This window comes from Astatotilapia calliptera, chromosome 5 (assembly GCF_900246225.1).
Source record: "Astatotilapia calliptera chromosome 5, fAstCal1.2, whole genome shotgun sequence".
Lineage (NCBI taxonomy): Eukaryota > Metazoa > Chordata > Actinopteri > Cichliformes > Cichlidae > Astatotilapia > Astatotilapia calliptera.
In genome coordinates, this window is record NC_039306.1 from 5,250,649 (window position 1) to 5,272,124 (window position 21,476).

The following is a 21,476-nucleotide window of genomic DNA, read 5'->3' on the forward strand; positions in this document are numbered from 1 at the left end:
GCCCTATCAAAGCAGTCCCGCCAGGCCGCATCACTAGAAACCACTCAGACCTCCTTTAGGCAGCAGTCTCCGGCTTAGAATATAACTGGTAAAAGTACACAACATGCCAAATTGTACCCTTAAATAATACAAAAATCCCCAAAGCACCAAACAGGACCAGAGTATCATAGAAGGAGGCTGGCTGTTCTGCTGTGCAGTCCAATCTGAAACTTAGCTGAACACCAGAGTTGGGTGTCATTTCTCTGTGACTGCAGCAGCCATCGGGGTGCGTATGGTCCCACGTGCTGTGGCTGCCAGCTCCTCGATTTCTGTATTCAGTCGCCTGATAACCCACTCCACGGCCTCACGGCCCTGTTCGAGAACAAAGTGAAATGTTAGTTCACGGGAAAATGAGTTGCATCAAGTAGAATACAAGAACAGAAGAGACGGCGTGCCTGAAACACGTAAACCCACTTCATGCAGCGACTGGTCTGGAGAGAACGTTAAGCTGTTGACTAGTCATCTCGTAGTTTTTAAAGATTTTTCCACACAAGTACTTTTGGACGTACAAGTGAAATGCCACAAACCTGCTGCTACTGCCCCAGCATAACAGTTATCATCTCCCTTCTTTTCTTGCGATTTGCAATGGCTATAAACACTTCTGCCTATATGTAATTACAGCTAGGTTTTAGTTATTTAACCAACACTAGTCACATGCAAAACTACTTAAAACTTTACCAATCTCAGTACAGTTTGAAGGAACCTCTTACCTTTCCAGCATTAGTAGAGATGGTGCTGGCCATAACTCCCTCCAGGTAGCTGCTGAGACTGACCCCTTTCACAGAGATGATAGCCTCCTGGGTCAATATTGTTCTAAAAAAATCGTGAAATCAAAGTTATGGTGTGCATTGAACAATCTGACACTTCAAGCTCAGAGTGTTTATAACACATGTTACATCAGTGTAACAGTGTTAAAACTTACTTTTCTGGATCTTCAGGGTGTGGTTTATATGTTAATTTTTCATCCACAGATACCATGTTTGTGAATGTGATCTGGAGAGAGGGAAATGCAAATTGGGAGATTATGGAGAGATCATGCCTTACAGCAATAGGACAATAACCATAAGTCAATTGTTAAAACACCAGAAAAGGCATTAACAAAAAGAAAAAAAGAAAGAACTCAAATTCTTCCATTATTGCAGGTGCGGTGAAGCAAGTTCACAACAGACTAGTTACAAATCAGAATACTTATTAATCCATTAAAAAAAATTATGTGCAGATTATATGGTGTCTCCAAGACAATAAGAACAGTAAGAGACTGAACTAAATCAAAAACGTATCAGACTTGAAGATTTTCATGCTCTTAACGAGTTGATTGAATCACAAAGTTGAAGTTCTTTTTTAGTTCCAAAATACTCTACATGTGCCTCTAAAGTTAAAATGCACTCTGCTAAGAAGTGACTTCTCACGCAGTTTAACAAGTTGGACTTGATTCCAGGATTAAGTCACAGAAACTCTTCAGATGTGTGCATGTCAAACAGGTCTCATAAGAACATGTAAGAAAAATTCTCCCATTCTTAGCAGTCAGAAATGAAATCAGATTTGCTCCTGCTTGCCAGCATCATGGTCTATATTCAGCTGGCAGCACAACGAGGTACGACTGTAAAAGTGTGCTTTGATCCGTGCTCAGTAATCTGGTTTTTCACCCACTGTGAGCCAAAAAACAGGAGGTGTTTATACAATATTTGTAATTTTTTAAAACTTTTTAGTACTCACATTTGAAGACTGAAGTTCAAAAGTCTGCTCTTTGGGATCAATAACTGATTGTTCCTGAACATAAGTGTATGTTCGTGCGTTACCAACGAGCTGAGGACAAAGAGAGAGATACATTTTACACAAACCTTAAAAGATATTTCAGAAATGGAGCAGATAATTCAAAGATAATTCAAAAAAGTGAGGTTAGAAATCATAATTGACCTTCTAATGACTCTAAAGTTCATGTGAAGAAGTGTTACTTAATCTGTGTTTTAAGTAGAAACATGAAGGCTGCAGCTGAGTAAACACTTTGTGTTTTCACTAAATTACTACTTCCATGGATTACTTCCAAAAGAGGCTTTTTGATACCACGACACCTTAATGCGAGTTAACATTATCACATGGTGCAAATGTTAACTTCTTGTAACTCATATGCCATATTTTCCAGAGTACAAGAGGCAAAATAGACTGCAGTAAGAAAAGGCTGATTCCACTTGCTTGAGCTTCAAATTGATGATTTAGTTTGCCACAACTACAACTCTCCTAGGAGACCTTTGTCACAGGGCATCATCCATAAGATGGATCTAGTTCATACGCAGAGACTGAGGCAATCTGATTAAAGATTACATTAATACACTATCAATCACCGGGTCATAGTCTGTCCTTGGAATTACAGAGGCTAGTCATAGATGTAGTGAGTGAGCATTCCTTCACCCGAAGAAATCCAAGCAAAGGTCAGTGCTGACGAACAGCACCTGATTTCCTAATATTTAAACAGTTAAACAGTATGTAGCATATCAGCTTTCTGCAGTCTTATCATTACTGGCTTCAAAAGGTGAGGGTCAGAAGGAAAAGTTCAATGACATGACAGATATTCAGAGGCTTCCGTCACTGCTCCGATTCAGGAGACTGCTAGTTTTAACTGGGCTGACATACAAAGACGGAAAGTTACATCACATGGCGTAAAGGGTTACATCTGAGCAATGACAGAAATGTCACTACGGTGTCCTGTACAGCACGAGTCATGGCACGCAGCCATGAACCCGCCTGGGCAGACAGGTCAGCTGTTGCTACTATTCCTGGACAGAAATAGCCTGATAACCTGTTAGGTTATCGCTGCACTTGTTGAACGGAAAGCCTTAACCTCTCACCATTGCCACGCTTCTATCTGCTTTTTCTATCATTTGATAAGATTGTGCGTTTGTCAGTGATGCACAGCTGGGTTTTGATACTCACAGATTTCACTATAGATGGAAGCCCCCACTCTGTGCTGAGCAGTCTTTTACTGTGGAGGCATCCTTGTGTGTCAATTTTTCTGTCCAGAACATCCACCCCAACCACACTGGGGTTCATGGGGTTTGGGTACTTCTGCATAGCAGCTTTAATCACCATCTCCCAAGGGTGGCTGTTGAAGCAAAGAAAAATATTAATATTGTAACAAATAAAAACTGCCAAATACACATTTTTATGTCTTATACATTATATTTACACAAACTGAATACAGAGCTAAAATAATTCTTTATAAATTACCATTTTATGTTGGCTATCAACATTAAATCCAATATCAGCACTCATTTTATCTCACATCTATTAATTTATTCTCTTTCCTTTGTATAATATCTCAAACTAGTCCTTTGCGTTACATTTTGGTAGCTATTCTATTTCATTTAAGCAATTTGTGTCATGTTTTTCTTCTTTTTTGGCTGTATGAATATATTTTCCAACACTGCTAAAGCGAGTTTGCTAACAATACACACATTTAACAATTAAATGACTAGTGAATTAACCACTACTTAGTAACAAAAAAAATGTTTTGTTATGTGATCATTTAAAAAAAAAAAAGATTCGAACTTGTGTTTAAAGCATTTAATGTGTCAAAATATTTTAATGAGTCTAAACAATTTCCCACTTTCCAATTTTTCAAAATATCCATCCAAAGTTAGTTAAGTAGATATATAATGTTTGAACAAAACATCAGTAAAGAGCGCTCATTGAGTAAAAATGTTGTTTTGAGTGGTTGCCATGCACTGGCCCGTTGCGTAGTGACGCACACGGAGATGTAGGGGAAAGGTTACGCACCAAGGGCTTGACCTGGCTGGCTGATTATGCAATGACAAAAGCATCTGTAACCAGAAACCGGCAGTTCCGCACACACCATGGCTATGTTAATACTTTTACAATCACCTATGAACTTGCGTGACTTCTTTTAAGCATTACATTGTTTTTAAAATTACACACAGACTGACAACGAATAGAATACGTCTGGTACTTCTCCTTAGCATGTCATTTTAGCATACAAGCTAGCGACAGTAAAGTTATACCGTAGACAGGTTATATTTCACTTACATAGTCCGTTAGTTATAGTTAGGAACATCGTCTGGTTACAGTTTTGTGTTATAAACCCTACGTGTGTTGTTCAGCGGATTAAAACTAGCGTTACTTAAGTGCTGAACCACACACCGAGCTCCTGCAGGCCGGACATAAAAACGCTTTGCAGGGGTAATTTACTCACTTGAATATGTGCTCTGAGGTCCAGATCTTCATGGTTTAGGTAGCTGATCGCTGCTGGTGAAAGGGGGGTAATTTAAAGAGCCGGTAGACTGGCACAGACGCACTGACAGACCGGGGTGAACCACGTTCAAAGACAACCGCATGTCTCCTCCCTTCATACCAGAGCAAGTCACGGGTGCGTGACGCACTTCCGCTACTGTGGCACATGCCGTACAAGTCCGCTGACCCTGGAATAGAAGGATAAGAAATAGTTTATCGTAAATGTCCGTGGACAATTCACTTAACCGATGTAACAAAAGCGTGATTATAACATATCACCTTAAGTATGCATAATACGTTTTTTCCCATCAGGCTTGGCAGGCTCTGTGAATATCGCCCTTGTCTGTTACACAACTCAGCTGAAGGTTAAGACCTACTCAGCTGATGCAACAGGACGGAGTCACAGATCAAATCTTCATGTAATGGTTCAGCACTTGGTTATAAGTGTGCAGGCTCTGTAGATCCCGAGTCTTTATTACGTTCTTAATTTTCTCTGCGCAATTATGAAGTGACAGACTTGTTTTACTGAGTGAAAACAGGATTTATTTTCACTTTCCCCCCCTTTTGCTCAGTTTTCAGTTAGGTTTAGTTTAGTTTATATAGCAAAAAAAAAGTTACCCCCACCCCTCAAAAAACAAATCTTTATTGGCAGATCTTTAAAAAATTGTTTTAATATATATACAACTGTGGGCGGTATTTTTCAGGAGCAATATTTTAGAAAATTTGCAATATGCGTTACAAAGAAAACAGCAATACTCACATTTCCTTTAAAAAAAATATATTTTAGTTTTTTTGTGTGCAGTGTTTTTTCAGTCAAGTTTTGCTTCTTCAAAAGTGTTCTTTGAAAGTGTTTTGTCATACCTAGTTCTGGCTCAGAGTAACAACCTTGGGGTAAATGGTCGTCCTTGTCAATGGGAAGATGAGCTACTGGACGAGTTTGGGAACTGCTAGTACTGTGAGTGCTGTGTCAAGTAAAAACTGGTGTCCTTATCTCTTCCAGTGCAAGACAGTTCCAAGTAATTTTTTCAAGCTGAGTGTGATATCTTGTGGTTAATTACATAATTATTCAATAAAATTACAATAAATGTTAATGCTGCTGGACAGGATTATGTGAAATAAAGTTATTTTTTTAACATTTACATAGCTTTTGAGTTATGACTGAATACTCAAACTATTGAGAATGAGAAGTAATATCTCTCTTTAGTCAGTCCTTTTCTTTTTTGAGTGATATTAACCCTGCTTGCTTTTTGGTAAACATGACAGCTGTTTTTCCTTCCTAGCTTTGTTGCTACATTGTAGAATTTGTCCTCTGTGGGGCAATACTGCACTTGTCACCATAACCTATACCCCCGTGTGATTTACAGGCTTTTCTTTAATCCCAGTGCAGTGTGGCTTTATTGCGGTTGAACTTGGACATCTTGGCAGCCTGTGTACTTATCTCAGAGTGCAGCTAGTTTGTTCGAGTTATGAGTAATCTCTATACCCCAGGCTCGTGAAAGTGGGAGGAAACTGTGCGACAGCCTTAGCCGGTATCAGTGTCAGTGTGCTGTCAGAGGAACGTCCATCAGTAGAGCTGAGTTTAGTCCAGTTTAGCTTAAAATTGTGTCACTGAATTAAAAGTAAAAATATGGTTTTCCTTTTTCATTGTTGGAACAAAATTTCACTCTTGTTTTACTGTTTTTAATTGCTATCACAACTTATGCAAAATGCAAACGATACTGGTCAAGCAGTGTAAAGGTGACACTTCATGTTTAAAGCTGATGGATATATATTGCTGCCAAAACATTACTTTTCATATATACATGCAAAAATAGTATTTAACAAATTTACTGTGAAATTAAAAAAAAATCGAAAACGCACATTCAAGCACATGATCAGTTTAAGAATACAAAGCAGACAATCACCATTATTGTTGCAAATATGTTGCAGCACCTTTTATCACTTACACCAACAACAGATGCGACAAACTACAGAGTAAGAGTTCATTTTAATACCAATATTCCAACATTTCTTCTATCTTCTACTCATCTTTGGCTTCTTTGCTCATTTCAGTCACTGTTTCCAACGTAACCTCCACCTTAGACTGTGCCTTTCTTGTTGCTGATGGTGAGGGTCCCTCCTCTTCTTCCTCTTCTGGTTCCCAATCTAGATCAGCAGTGGCATCTTGGTACTGCTGGTACTCTGAGACCAGATCATTGAGGTTGCTCTCTGCCTCCGTAAACTCCAATTCATCCATACCTTCCCCCGTATACCAGTGGAGAAACGCCTTCCGTCTGAACATCATGACGAACTGCTCGCCCACTCTTCGAAACACTTCCTGAATGGCTGTGTTGTTGCCAATGAACGTGGAGGCCATTCTGAGGCCTCTAGGTGGGATGTCACACACGGCGACCTTCACGTTATGGGGGATCCAATCCACAAAGTAGTTGCTGTTTTTCTGCTGGATGGCAAGCATTTGCTCATCCACTTCTTTGGTGGACATCCTACCACGGAAGACGCCAGCGACCGTGAGGTAGCGGCCTCTCCTCGGGTCGCACGCTGTCATCATGTTGCGGGCGTCAAACATCTGCTGGGTGAGCTCCGGTACAGTGAGAGCTCTGTACTGTTGGCTGCCACGTGGCGTCAGAGGGGCAAAGCCTGGCATGAAGAAATGAAGGCGAGGGAAGGGCACCATGTTGACGGCGAGCTTCCTCAAGTCGGCGTTGAGCTGTCCAGGGAATCTCAGAGAAGTCGTGACCCCGCTCATGGTCATGGAAACCAAGTGGTTGAGGTCCCCGTAAGTCGGCGTGGTCAGTTTTAACGTGCGGAAACAGATGTCATAGAGGGCCTCGTTGTCAATGCAGTAGGTCTCGTCAGTGTTCTCCAGAAGTTGGTGGACTGACAGCGTAGCGTTGTAGGGCTCCACCACCGTGTCAGAGACTTTAGGCGACGGCATGACACTGAAGCTGTTCATGATGCGGTCGGGGTACTCCTCACGGATTTTGTTGATGATGAGGGTTCCCATTCCAGAACCAGTGCCGCCCCCGAGTGAGTGAACCAGCTGGAATCCCTGCAGGCAGTCGCAGCTTTCACTCTCGTGCCTCACCCTGTCCATCACCTGCTCCACCAGCTCTGCGCCCTCTGTATAGTGGCCTTTTGCCCAGTTGTTCCCAGCTCCTGAGTTTCCTGTAATGCCAGAATAAATGTATGTAGGTCAAGGATACTGATAACATGCATCACAATTTTAAAAAGAAAAGAAATTGTGACATTTTTCAGTTCTAGGGCAGTAAATGTATCAACTTTTCACAGGTTAAATGCTTAGCACAGCTATTTTGCAATAATTTTTTATCAGTTTTACCAGTTTTACTTTCTGAAATTCAATAAGTCAAACTCAGTTGGGTTTTTTTTTTTAATAAAGCCAAGATGGAAACCTTATTATTTTCTTACTGCAAGGCTAATATTATAAAAATAACATAGCATTTACACTGTACAACTCTATCCAAGAGCTTTCTAAATCCAAAGCACAACATGTAGTGTATAATATAGTAAACTGCATATAGACTCCTTTCTCAAAAAGTCATGAAAATCAAAAGCAGTGAAATGTGAGACAGAAAGTTTCAGAGTTTCAGAGTTTGCATATTATTGATTATCTCACCATGGATGAAGTTGTCTGGTCTAAAAAGGGCCCCAATGCGGCTTCCTCTTACACTGTCCATGGTGCCAGGCTCCAGGTCCACCAGTAGGGCCCTGGGGACATATTTACCACCTGCAAACACAGTTGAAGTTTTAAAAAAGACTTAATTAATTTTAATATTGTTTATTTGTAAATTTGTAAACAGCTGGAATTTATAAATAAAAATTTGAAATTTATCAAGCCAGATAAAGCAGCTCAAGTTAATAACGCACCGTGCGCCTCGTTGAAGTAGACGTTGACCCTCTCCAGTTGGATGTTGCTGTCTCCTTCATAAATGCCTGTTGCGTTGATCCCATGTTCTTCACTTATCACTTCCCAAAACTGCCAAGAAATAAAAGCATCAGTATAACATAAGCAGAAGCAAAAATGTTTGCAGATGCAGAAAATTAATACTTCATTTAACACTTTTGATGTTAAGGTCTTTAAATGGTTTCTTTAAAAATATATTTTGATCACTGTTTGCAGTATTTACAACCCTAATGACCATTAAAACAAAAAGGTGTAGGCTAAAATATCAGGCTATTAAATCTACTGTTTTTTTCTAAATAACAAGAAATTTATAACATCTCACCAAATTAATAGATAATAAAAAAAATGAAAACCATACATCAGCACTAAAGTTGGTTACCACATTACTTTTAAACATTTATTTTACATTTTCATATTGAATGTTCCACCAGTTAATCCCTCAATATTTGTCCGGACCCCTACTTTTCCGCCCTGAGTTCAAACTGTTACTCTCTAATTTCAAACAGCCTCTGAATACACTTTAGATTTAGATTATTTTGTGCTTTGTGTTTTGTGAGTATAGCATTAAGATTAATAAAAAAATTTAGGGTGTGTAGTTTAACAAATAAGGAAGTGGTTGGTTCATTTATGATTTTTAAAGCTTTCTTCTGTTGCATGTAAATTGGATTAAACTGGAGTTTATTTACACACACGATGTGCAGAATTTGCTATTGGACATAAAATTAGATTTTTTTTAAAAATTGTCTCAACTGCAAAAATCAACAAGTTTGTTTAACTTCCCACGTATGCAATATATTCGAAATGACTTTAATTAAGTTGCGCTGACTGCTACAATAATTGACTTTATCTTTTAACATTTTTTTAGTTTTACGTATTAGACACATCAGGTTGTACAAATGGAAATCTTTACATAAACAATACAGAATTAATAACAGATTCCTCAAGCTCAGATCTCGAGTTGTACAAATGGTAAAGTTATTTAAAGTCAGCATCTTGAGTCAACTTTAAAAGTATCTAAAAGTGTTATGTTTTCAGCTTTATTATCTTGTAGTTTCACTCTCTTTTTTGTGTCAGCGACGATAAAAATGTCACACCCAGTGCTCGCACTGCAGTTCTCATTTTAGCTCTTATCTTTAGCCTGAATGCCTGACAGGGAACACCCTGTGTCACTCAAAACTGTTTTTGATATGCAAAGAAAAATTGCATGTGACAATATACACCGAAATAGAAAAAAGCAAAATAATGCGGCCAGTAAAGAAAAGTATTTTCTGTCATTTTATCTCAACCACAATTAGAGTAAAAAGTGGTTTATAGTCAAACTGACGCATCTTTAAATAATCTTTTTAAGAATTACATAGGAAGTTTTAACGATGCTAATGCATTTGTCTATATATTTTATTTATTTTACCTTTGAGCCAATCTGGTTGCCACACTGTCCAATTTGCAGATGTACAATTTCACGCATGATGGTCGGGCTACAGTACGCAGAACAGCTGGTGGTCTGTGATAGTCTTCAGTCCTCCTGTCAGCTTTTATAGGACAAGAAATGATGTCACCAGCAGTGTCGGGGAGTCACCCCTGCTGATAATATGTGAGAGACCCATGATACACAATGGAAACTGTGCACAGAATAGCAGCGTTTACCATTCATTGTTTATGCTTCCATTAGTAAGTAGACATAGCATGTCTGCTTTAGATTTGTTTTTATATCTGTATGTTTCACATATGCAAATATAAATAGCTAATTATGAAAAAGGCATGGCATATTTCCTTTTGTATAAAACTTTGTAGACTTGCAAAACACCTCTACACTGAAAAAAGGCCAAGTTGGATTTATTTATTTCAATAGTGGACATTGGCAGAAACTTAAACAACTGAGTTAAATCAACACAACTTATTCATATTCAATAAACCTGTGCATTTTGTGTTGATAAAAGGCAATTGAAACATGTTTAGATGAAGTAAGGTGAGCTCTTGGAATATTTTAATACTTTGCAATATTGTCGTACTAATGCAAAACACGACATTTTATTGGATATAAAAAGAACATCTGAGCTGTGCAGCTGGGCAAAAGAAGGAAGGAAGTGAACCAGAAATTAATGGAAGCTGATGTGTTTCTCTGGTCAGCGTCAGATAACACTCAATAAGCATGCTCGTTTATATATAAGAAGAAAATAATGTTAACACTGTAGATACATCTGTTTGCAGTGAATGTTATATGTGTGAGAGATGCTACCATCTAGAGGATTTATGTAAGCATAACATGATATAACTGAATAAAGTTATGTCACCCAAATGCAAATTTGGGTGACAAATTGGTTTAAACAGAATTAAACCATCATTATTGTTACTATAGTTGAGAGAAGTGATTTAGAGATAAACAAAGAGGACAAATGTTATTCTCCTGTCATAGCTTTTAACTTACTTTATTAGTTAGTGTGCACAGAAAATATCATAATTATTTAAGTGTAAGTTTTCTCCTTGACTGTACCTTCAGTACAGGTCAGCATAAGGACAAAGGCTCTATTGCTCACACCTACAGAAATGCCACATATGGTCAAATCATTTGCGTTTGTTGAGATTTTTACTGTCATAGTTCATGATACCACCCACTTTGACAGTTTGCAGGTGACTGTACAAAGTTCCTTTCAGTATACTGGCAAAACCTTATAAGCGAAGTGCACGTGGTTTGCGACGACAAAAACGCCGTTGAACTGAGAAAAGTTTTGTTTACAGAGATTTTGCATTTATATTGCTTCTGAAATTGAAGTTATTAGTCTTTTTTCACTCGTCTGTGGGCATTCATTAGTGAGCCACAGCAGCATTTAGTTGTCATTGATGACCTTTATGTGTTTTGCCCTGAGCTTGTTTCTCTTGCTGTTTGACACATTTATGGAGGGAGGTGTGTGTGTGTGTGTGTGTGTGTGTGTTTTACATGCATCCGTCTGTGATCTAAAGGCCAAAGAGCCACTTGCATATCTAAATCGCCAGGAGGTGAGTGAAGATGACAGGACGTCCTTTTTTTGAATGGCTCTCAGTGTCTGTTTAATTACTTTAAATAATTGTTTTTATTGCTTTTTGCAGCTCGTCAGTAAGTTTAGGGTAGAACCATTATGAAGTGTTATGTTTTTCCAGATTTTCTGTCACATATATGCTCTTACAATGGTAAATGTACATAGTAAAGACGGCAAAAAATGGATGTTAATAAGGTCACCGGATGTATAAGGAATAAGTCCAAAGTTCAGGCTTCAGACTGCTCTTAATACTCTGTTACGACTGTTAAGACTCCAGGATCTGTACGACGTCAGTGATATAGCCCTCAAAGCAAACACAGTGTGATCTCACCCACTAGCTACTGACGACCTGTTACCTCAAAATTTCTGATGTACCTTTTACCTCATGTTTAGCATTATTGTTGTCATCATTTTGGTGTTTTGAAACCAGATGTGATGAGCGAGGGGGTGGGATGGGGGTGACTGTGAAACCACACACTCACGGATGGTCATTAGCTAGTGAGCGTATCTCGGATAATCCTTTTGAACTCTAATAATGAGCAAAATTTACCAAATAAAGTATTTGGTAAATTAAATATTAAAGTATTTATTACAAGTACATGTCCATGCAACAGTAATGTTAGGCTTGTTAATGCTGCTGGCAAACCTATATACTTAATCAGAGTGAGAAAAGTGAATAAATAAATAAAACATATGTGTGGTAGATGCTATTTATATGCTAGGTGTAAAATATCACGCATATTTAAACTTTTGTGGATATAAATGATAAATTGTTGTCCAACAATAAAATGATACTGAGCTTTTTAAAGGTTGTTTTGCATGAATAACAACTAAAAACTGGTCATTTTAGCACGTTGCTAGGTGGTTCCTTGGCAACATGATGACATTGTAATATCTGATATAGATAAGAACCTCCGGGGGCCTATGATGTACCTGTGTGCCAAGATTGGTTGTTTAGCTCCTGATGCTCTAGGAGGATAAACAAATAATCATGCAAACAGAGATTTTGTGTGTTATTATAGAAGTTTGTTTCCAGCAGTGGAAAAAAAACAATCAAACATACAAACAATTTTTTCAGCCATATGTGGCTATATCAGAATTTTGACTAACTCAAACATCTGAGGAAAAAAAGGCTTGAATTTCTGAAATAATAATTCCAATTTTGACTTATAGATGACAAAAATAATTGTTCTTTCATTTGAAATAAACTTCCGTTATATCAAAGTAAAGATGGCATGGAACTATTTATTGAGTACCTAACGTCGAGGTGGAGACTTCTAAATTTCGCTCATGACTAACAATGACAGCACAATATTCATTGTTAGAAAGACAAAAATTTTAATATTATTACATCTTGTTTTTGCTGGATGCTAAATTCACATTTCAGCTTCATGATTTTTTTGTATTTTTTATAGACATAAGATATATATATATATATATATATATATATATATATATATATATATATATATATATGTAAAGGTCTATCCTAGTCTTAGCATTAACCATAACATACCCTAAAAAGTGTTGGTAGTCTCTCAATGCCAGATTAATAAAAACCATGAGTTACTAAAGCAATGTGACCTCAGTGGTCTTTGGCAAAGCCCTGTAAACGCTGTTTCAGAAGCTCCATTAGGTGTTGAATTGGTTTGCAGACTGTGAAAGGCAGGACATGATTTATAGATATCCTTCTCCTCCTGAAGTCCTCTATCAGAGTCTCAGCATTTGTTTTGCATTCACTGTTGTAGTCTTTTGTAATTTAATGAAAGTTTCTTCGCAGCTTTTAAAATGCGATTCCAACAGGGCATCGCTACTTTCTTTTTCGTTCTCAAATAACTGACAGCGCTAATTTGACTTTTATAATCACCGTTTAGTTTGGAATGAAGTGACAATAATAATGTTATAAACGGAGAGCTTACGTTTACTTTTTCTATCAGATGTGACAACATGCCATTAAAGTAGTAATTTGTAACAAACCATGTGATACATTTGCTCGGAAAGGCTGCAAGTTTTATCACTTACTTTTTACACGGACTTTTTTTTCCCCATTTTTGCCACCTGAAGAATTTGGTAAACAAGATTGTTGCCCTTCACTTATTAACTGTTGATAGTCGTATTAGCATATTCCTGTTATTAGTAACCTAGCGGTGTTACTGCGATTGAATGTATATGGAAGCATTAATCTCTTTATGAGCCGATATTTGAATAACTTGATGTAAAGTTTGTCAGAGGTGTTGAATGAGGCGGCGGACAGGATAATAATCATTTTGCTTCAAAGAGGGCGCCTCTCCCCTTCTGTACCTCTGCTTCATGACGCTCCGGGCAATCATGTGATCCGACCCTGCTTCATTCCAGATGCGTCAAGTGGCATGCAGGCGGAAACGAGCGTTACTCTCACATTACCCTCAAAATAAAAGCCAAAAGTACCTTCTCGGCCTTAAGATTTGGTGGGTGGGTTAAATGTATTGATGTTTGTTCTGTTTTCGCAGTTCAGGTGAAACGTTATACTTTAACACACACACACACACACACACACACACACACACACACACACACACACACACACACACACACACTAAAAAAATTAATGTATTTACTAAATATATTTTAAAAATAATTAAAACTCCACTAGTGTGGCTGTAAGTTTTGTGCAGTTCAGAGAGAGGATTTTAAAGCCAGTTTTAGAAGAACTGCAAAAATCTGTGAAAAGAATAAATGTTTCACATAGCAAAAGTTTCAAAGGCTGTTTTTTTTTTTTCTTCAATTAATGCTTGGATGCCTGATTTTTATTTTAAGCTTTTTCTGGGATTTTCTGTTGCTGCAGGGCTATATTTATCAGGAACCCTTTGCCCTGAGCTCCACATAGATTTGCATTAGTGAATCAATGTCAAATGTCACATGTTAAATAAGTAAATAAAATAAAATATTGAAAATATTTCCCTTTTTTCTTACACTTATAGGAGTACTGGGGTTTCGTTGGGACCTCTGGTCAAATTAGCCAAGGCTCAAATCTAAGCCTGTTGACGTTCCCTTTTATTAAATGCATGGTTTAGAATTCTAAAAGACCCCGACCCCTGTATATTTAATGGTTAAACAAAACAACATAAATTGTCTTAGTAAGGTCTTATACCACCATGTGCCACCAGATAATCCCTCAAAACCCAGATGTTCAAAAGATTTTCTTGGATTTGGTGGTAACAGTGGTGGAAAGTGCTGTCTAAAATTGGAAGTCTAAAATTCCAGTGTTGGATGGGGCTGAGAGCACATTACTGTGGAGGCCATTTATGACACATCACTGTGAGGACCTTTGCTATCAAAACAAATCACAAGCTATTTGCATTTTTTAACCCAAAAAATTATGACGGCTGATGTGATTTTTGTACTCAAATCATTTAATGACTCATTGCTACCTATAAATGGGGACATCGTAGAGCACCATCATTGAGGTAGAAATGTATAATCATAGGATAAAGGTCATCATTCAGCCCAACTTCCTATTTGTGCCACTTCCCTCAAAGGCAACTGTTCTGAAATGTCAGGTGCAGCCGGTGTATGATGGTGAAGTTTAAAAATATAAGGTGAAAAAAAAATTATGACCTTTTTTTTCCTTTTGCAGGGGAAATAACCCCTATCACTATTACGTTACCTCCATTGTAATTACCGTTTTATGTTATTATTACTGATTATACACATCAGTCCACAAGTTTTTTGTGTCTGAAGAAGGCCACAACAGAGAGATTTTGTAAATTATTATGGAAGCTTGTTTTCAGGCCACGGAAAGAAATAAACAAAACAACCAAAACTATTTTATTTTTGCCAGCCATAGGCCAAACATGTGGGATAATATGTAATTTTCAACTTACTCAAACTTTTGGAAAAAGAAGTTTCAAGTTATGAAGTCTAAAATTTGAAATGAGAACCAGTAATTTTGACTTGGATGGCATCTTTTTTATTTATTTATTTATTTTTCAGTCAAAATAAACTCTCATATATAATAGTAAGAAATGACCTCGAATTAGTGAACTGTGAACTGAGGGATTGCACAAAGGTCCAGTATACAATCAGGCAATGTCTTGTAGAGTGCAAGAATACAAATAAAATGAAAACACAGAAAAACATTAAATCAAAGACGTGTGACCTAACTGTATACACACCCTGTATTTGTTTTTGCGTGTGTCAGCAAAAAATACTTAAAAAGGACGAAAACATCTATTTTTAAGAGATTAGTTCCGCTTATGCGTCCTTTCGGCTTTTATTGTGAAAGCTTCCAGCGGAAGTCGAGTTTCTCCGTCCCGGAAAACTTGACCACGGTTCTTCGTTCCCAGGGTTCCGTGAGAGCCGTTTGCCCCACCCCGCCTCTACAACGCTATCTATCTCAATGTTCAATTCTCAGAGAAAAAAAAAGGTGGGCAAAAATAATTCAGGGTAACACAGCAAAGAAACGAGTCTCACCTCCCCGACCGGTTCATCGGAGCAACCGCGGCCTGTCGGCGGTTAAAAATGACAGCGTCGCCGTTGGACCAGTGATTGAAAACACCGCGGTATGTTCATGTATCATGCACATGTAACCATAATCTACCATACGGATTCAAAGGGAATACAAAAATCCGAGAGACTTGACAGCGCCTTGTACCTGCGCCAAACGGGAAAATAACGGAGGATTTTCCACGAATATCACCTGGATATCGCGCTATATTCAAGGACATCCAGCTGCCAAACACCGCCTTAGCTCGGCCCCGGAGAAGCTTTCTGATGTGAGGAGAAATATAAATTGACGTTACGGAGAGAAAAAGGACGGAGAAGGGGCCTTGTTTCTTTCCCCCCTTTTTTTTCTTTTCTTTTTTCCTTTTTTCTTTTCTTTGGGGGGTGGGGGGGTTCTCGTGAAACCTCAGGAAAAAAAAGCCAAGCACCAGCATCTACTTACGGGGGAGAGGAAATAATTTGGACATCGGCTAAAAACGGGATCTTATTGATAAGGCTCCTATATATAATGTGACTGTTGTGGTGGAGACAGAAGCCCGGGTTGTAGCCTGATGATTCACATGCCGTCATTTTAAGAGGAAATATTAATTTTTTAATTTCTCCCCCATCCGCCCTGTTAATGTGCTTTTTTTCCTGGCCAGCCTGAGATAGGATTTCAAATAATAACCTGAAATTATATTTAAAGGGAGAGTCGATGGAAAAAAAGAAAACGGGGCTCTTTTTGGTTGTGAGTGGAAATGAATTGAACGGCAGAGTAGTGAGGCATCTGCCAAAGATGGGCTCCGGAGGAGACATTTGCTGAGGAAGATTTAACATCAAAGCTTGAGAAAATATACATACGTGTATATTTAAAACAAAGGAGGAAAAGAAGGGGGGGTAAAAAAAAATACACCTTTAAGGAATCTGGACCCCACCACCAGCACCATCGCCATCCCTAGACACTCATTCATGTGCAGCCAGAAGCTGGAAATTTTACATCCACTCTCATATCAATGTTGATGACTTCATTGCGGATTTACAGTGGGGGAAAAAACTACAGGAATCAAGCATCTGAGAAGGGCGGCATCGTAGCTCTGCTCCTTTCTGACTGATCTGTTGCTGATAAATTGCCAGTAAATATCCACACCCCCCACCCCATCCCCTCCTCCACACATACACATTTTGCCAAAGCCTGGTGAAGCTCACTGTCTACTACCTGGCGTCTACTTCTTCTGCATCTGGCAAGATACATGTCACCCATTTGGAGCCAGGTGTTCCTCTCTTGGGCCAGTCTAGGAATTTGGGATTGATTTAAAAAAAGATCCTCTCTTTTCTGACCATCACCCTCTTCTTTCACCCACCTACCCCAACCATATCAACCGCCCTGCCTCCAAACCCTGAACCTGCAACTGGGTTTTTGGGAAGATGGGCTGCCTTGGCAATAGTAAGACTGAAGACCAACGAAATGAGGAGAAGGCACAGAGGGAAGCCAACAAAAAGATTGAGAAGCAGCTCCAAAAAGACAAACAGATATACCGGGCAACTCACCGGCTACTGCTGTTGGGTAGGTTTTGTGAAATTTAACATTACTGTTTCCATTTTGTTCCTACAAAACAGCATTTTCACCTGTTTAACTCATGTTGGTGCCACTGTAGCAGACTGTACCCATGAAAAGTGTGTAAGGACCACTGTTACAGCAAGGCATCAAGAACTGATGCAACGCCATGAAGTCCCGACTAATTCGCTTCAAGCGTCTTGGCACAGGACAGTTGAAAAAGCAGGCCTGTCTGCATTCATGGGATATTATGGAGCATGATTGCAGAACATGTGAGAGAGAGGGGGGCAGACAGACACCACCATCTGTGTGAGGGAACCACACACACACACACACACACACACACACACACACACACACACACACACACACACACACAGGCACCACGCAGAGGCCGGGAGGCCACTCGCGGGCGTTTGTGCATGGCTCTTTCTCACCTCCACACATGTAAAAAAAACCAAAAAAAACCAAACTTGTGATCTGGTTCATTTGTGGCTGCTGCGTACATCCTGGTTGAGCCTAGTTTTCATACTGCATATGACATACTTTTTTTTTTTCTCTCTCTCTTTTTGCATAATCCGTCCACACCACCCACTCTGGAAATTAATATCCTCTAATTAGCCATTATTTGGTAAAGCTATTTTTGGCCTCATCACGAGAGCCTTCCTGACATGATGCAGTGTGAACCTTAAGGCCAGCCCTTGTGCTGGACTACAGAGTGCAAATTAGGATTACTAGTTTGCCTTGAATGCCTGTTTCTCTCGCTCTACGCCTTCTCTGAAAAGCAGGCCTGTAGCCTGGCTGGCTCCTGGTGCTTGGGGATGGAGATGTGATGGCCGGGCTCCTTTCACACTCAGTTTTGCAAGGACACGTTGAAGGCTGTTCTTATCCAGAAATTTATTTTCTTAATTATTAACATCAGGGTTCAGGGTCTAGCAGTTTTTCTCCTGAATGACATGCTCGGGGAGAGAATAGTTGTCTACATGTTGGAGCTTTTTTTTTTTTTTTCCTTGGTCCTTGTCGCCTCTGGAAGAAGGGGCAGACTTTGGTGAAAGTGCACGTGTCGTGCATCAGCCTCCCTATGTAAAACTACACAAGTTAAATATATTTACGATTCAGTGTTGCATAAAATGCGTAGTACAAGTTAAAAGTAGTATCCTAGTGTTTAGTGCTTTGCCAAGGTGAGGTAGAACAATTCATGAAGTTACCTGTGGTTCCCAAGATAAGGGTTTGGGTCACAGGAGAAATCTAAGGGGTCATGAGGTTTGCTTTTCTGGTCTGTGTGTGTTGCTTTGTGACATAATGGGTCTCAAAATTGTTCTTTAAATGAGACGTTTAAAGGGGAAATCTCTCTTTGGAGGAACTGCCTTTGGAAGAGGTCACTAGCCAGAAGTGGCAGGAACCACCGGTTTAATCTTTAACAATGCAGTGTGTATAATACGCTGACCTTTTTGTTTTTTTTAATGTAAAATCAGAAACTGCAAAGTAACAAATACATGAAGTAATGTTTTAAAAAAGGATATTTCCTTCTTAAACACAGTGAAGTAAAATGCACTGTTGAAATGGGAATACTCAAGTAAAACTCAAGTTTCTTCATACATAAGATAAGAGCAGTCAATGATAAGAGCAGTAAAAAGAGATAAGAAAAGTAAAAGGTTCTTGACTCTTAGGTTGGGTACATCGAGGTCTCGCCTTTTGGCTTTTGTGTAACATGCACTGTTTAAAAGTAGGTAAGGCCTGTGACAGGGCAATGTCTGTGCACAATGGACAGGACTTCTCTGCTAAGGTGCAACATTGTTGTAGTTCAAATCATTAAAGGCATCGCTGTTTAGTGCTTCCAGGACTCGTCTAACCTTGGAACATCAAAATGCCTTCCATCTCTGCTCCTTCCTGGATATTTTAGTTGCTTGTACAACTTCATGAAACTCTTGTCTGACTTGTTGTTTCTCTGCTTTCAGGGGCTGGTGAATCCGGGAAAAGTACGATAGTCAAACAGATGCGAATATTGCACGTTAATGGCTTCAACGCAGAGTAAGTTTCGCTGGTTCCCCCTCAGTTCACTATTCACTAAACACTCCCACAGTTTCTCTTTAGAGTAAAGGAACCCATTTAGATGGATATCTGCTCAGGTACTGACATATTTGTTGACCAAATACCTAAATTATGTAATGATGTTTTGGAGAGGAGTAATGGGGCATTAAGAAGATACCACTGATACAAAATACCTTTCCCACCAGTCTTCAAGTTTTCAGGTAGAGCAGGAGACTTGGTTAGTTATTACTTTTAAAATCACCTTAAATACAGAAGTAAAAAGAAGCATTGGATGTTACTGTTCTTGCCTATAAATAATTTCTTTAACCATATATTTAGAAGTGATGAATTAGCAGCTGTTTCCAGCTTGTTTTTATATTATAGCTAATAGAAATACTGTATTTGAAGTGTTAGTTGGACAATGAAAGAAAAAACAAAATGTTATTGGATTCATTGTGAAAATGGTAAATCAGATTGAAAGCCTTTTATGATAACTGTTTAAAAAAATATTCTATACATGTCTATACACCAACAAATTCCATATATATATCTTAGTATTTTATCATAGTGGGTTAAACAATATGCATCAAGTGCAGTATTTTAAGAGGCATTTACCTTTTTATAAAACCTCGTAATGCAGCGAGTGTAAACTGTTTTTAGATTGCAGAAGCACTGCTGCAGTAGTTCCTTACTTTGTATTAACTTCATGCACAGCAGGATCTTCTGGTTTTTACCTTTTCTAAAATCAGTAGGGATGCATGCTGGTTAAATATACTCCACATTGTTTATAAGAATTAAAACAGACTTCCAGGTCCTTATGTCACAGCCCGGCTCGACGCAACATAAAGTGTAGACTGAGTCCAGAGTTTGCAGAAACATTGGTTTTATTTTAAATTACTTAACCTCAGCTAAAGACGACAGCCCGGAGAGCATGAAGGTAAGAAGTGGCATCTTTCCCTGAGCCAACCTGAGGCATGCCTTTATCCACGCCTCGTCAGGTGTAGACAATTGGGAATTAAGCCTCTGCAACACCCAGAGACTCTTTCTTCCAGAAAACCATTGTTAGTAATGACACCTGTCGTTAAGTGCACTGAAGTCAACGTGACGTCGGCAGAGCACGTACTCGCGTTCTATCTACAATTAGCATCAACCAAATCAGTGAGGAGACAAACTCCAGTTTGTCCTGACCTGTTATGCTTGTCATTTATATGCAGTCTACAGTGGCTGAAAGATAAATGTACACCTTGGTGTCAGTATAAGGATAAAAAAGTTTATTTAATAAGACTACCAATGCCGGATGAATATTTGCTAGCCGAGTTGCATCAGACGGTCTTTCTTCTGGCTAATGTTAGCTAACATTAGCCTAACTGCTGGTATGGACTGATTACTGCCCAACATAACAGGTGGACATCCTTCTAACCAACCACTTCCTGTCTAACTTTGTCACTGGTACAATAGAGCTTGATTTAAACATTTCCATGGTAACACTGATCTCCTGTCAATCACACTGGTAGAAGATCGCTGCCATTTGATTGGTTATAGTTTTTTTTTCTGCAACATGGTGAATATAATGTCTTTAAGGAAGGTTGATATCATACCATCGTTTCACAATATCAAACCTCGTATTATGTTCACTTTGGATCGCTACAGTATTATGGCTCATAATCAAAATCCCTATGGAGAACTCTGCTGAACTGTGTACCATCTGAAGTAACATGAGTTTGTCTTTTTTTGTACTTACTGCAAGTTTGCGTTGGTGTCTGGGTTGTGCTGTGAGCCAGCTGTTTGTTAACATTACTGATAAATAGACGCAGTGACTGAAAAAGGTTGCTTAGAGAAAGTTTAAGCAGCAAAATGCCTTTTAAAGGTAATTACACAGCTTTAGATGTGCTTTATGTTGTCTCGCATTTATAACAAAGAAGTAAAAGGTTTTTCCTTTTGGTAAACTGTAAAATTTACTAAACATATTCTCACTTTTTCAACCCGATGTTCTTAACAGAGGGGAGGAGCTCCTGTCATTCCTGTGAGTCAGGAAAATAAAGTTGTTGGGGCTTTTTTGTATTGTTGTGGAGCAAATTAGTGAAAAGTTGTGTGGCACAGGAGGAAGGCTTTGTCCTTGTCAGCTTTTCATGTGGAAACATGGCTTTGGGTGCTTTTAGCCACCCTGTCTTGTGAATTTCCTAAAACTCCTTCCCAACTTGATGCAGTG

The 21,476-nt window shown here is 38.8% G+C and overlaps 3 protein-coding genes across 5 annotated transcripts in view; 1 reads left to right on the forward strand and 2 right to left on the reverse strand.

Moving 5' to 3' along the window:
• LOC113021946 (guanine nucleotide-binding protein G(s) subunit alpha-like) overlaps window positions 1-21,476 on the forward strand; it is a 54,518-nt gene that overhangs the window by 1,360 nt on the left and 31,682 nt on the right. The window contains exons 1-2 of one of the 3 annotated variants that reach the window (XM_026166838.1): window positions 15,483-17,245; window positions 19,195-19,267. In XM_026166838.1, coding sequence (XP_026022623.1) covers window positions 17,107-17,245; window positions 19,195-19,267 — 212 coding nt within the window. In that variant the 5' untranslated portion in view covers window positions 15,483-17,106. Of the gene's footprint in view, window positions 1-15,482; window positions 17,246-17,270; window positions 17,546-19,194; window positions 19,268-21,476 lie in introns of those variants that run through there. The other 2 variants (XM_026166840.1, XM_026166839.1) reach the window with 2 other exon arrangements.
• prelid3b (PRELI domain containing 3) lies at window positions 222-4,392 on the reverse strand. The gene is made up of 6 exons (XM_026166841.1): window positions 4,247-4,392; window positions 2,971-3,139; window positions 1,756-1,845; window positions 962-1,032; window positions 750-852; window positions 222-351 (listed from the first exon to the last, which is right to left on the reverse strand). Exons 1-6 carry the CDS (start codon window positions 4,276-4,278, stop codon window positions 235-237), a joined length of 582 nt encoding a protein of 193 aa, XP_026022626.1. The 5' UTR covers window positions 4,279-4,392; the 3' UTR covers window positions 222-234.
• Window positions 5,949-9,723, reverse strand: tubb1 (tubulin, beta 1 class VI). Its single transcript, XM_026166834.1, has 4 exons — window positions 9,615-9,723; window positions 8,170-8,278; window positions 7,919-8,029; window positions 5,949-7,449 (listed from the first exon to the last, which is right to left on the reverse strand). The coding sequence occupies exons 1-4, from the start codon at window positions 9,669-9,671 to the stop codon at window positions 6,305-6,307; spliced, it is 1,422 nt and encodes a 473-aa protein (XP_026022619.1). The 5' UTR covers window positions 9,672-9,723; the 3' UTR covers window positions 5,949-6,304.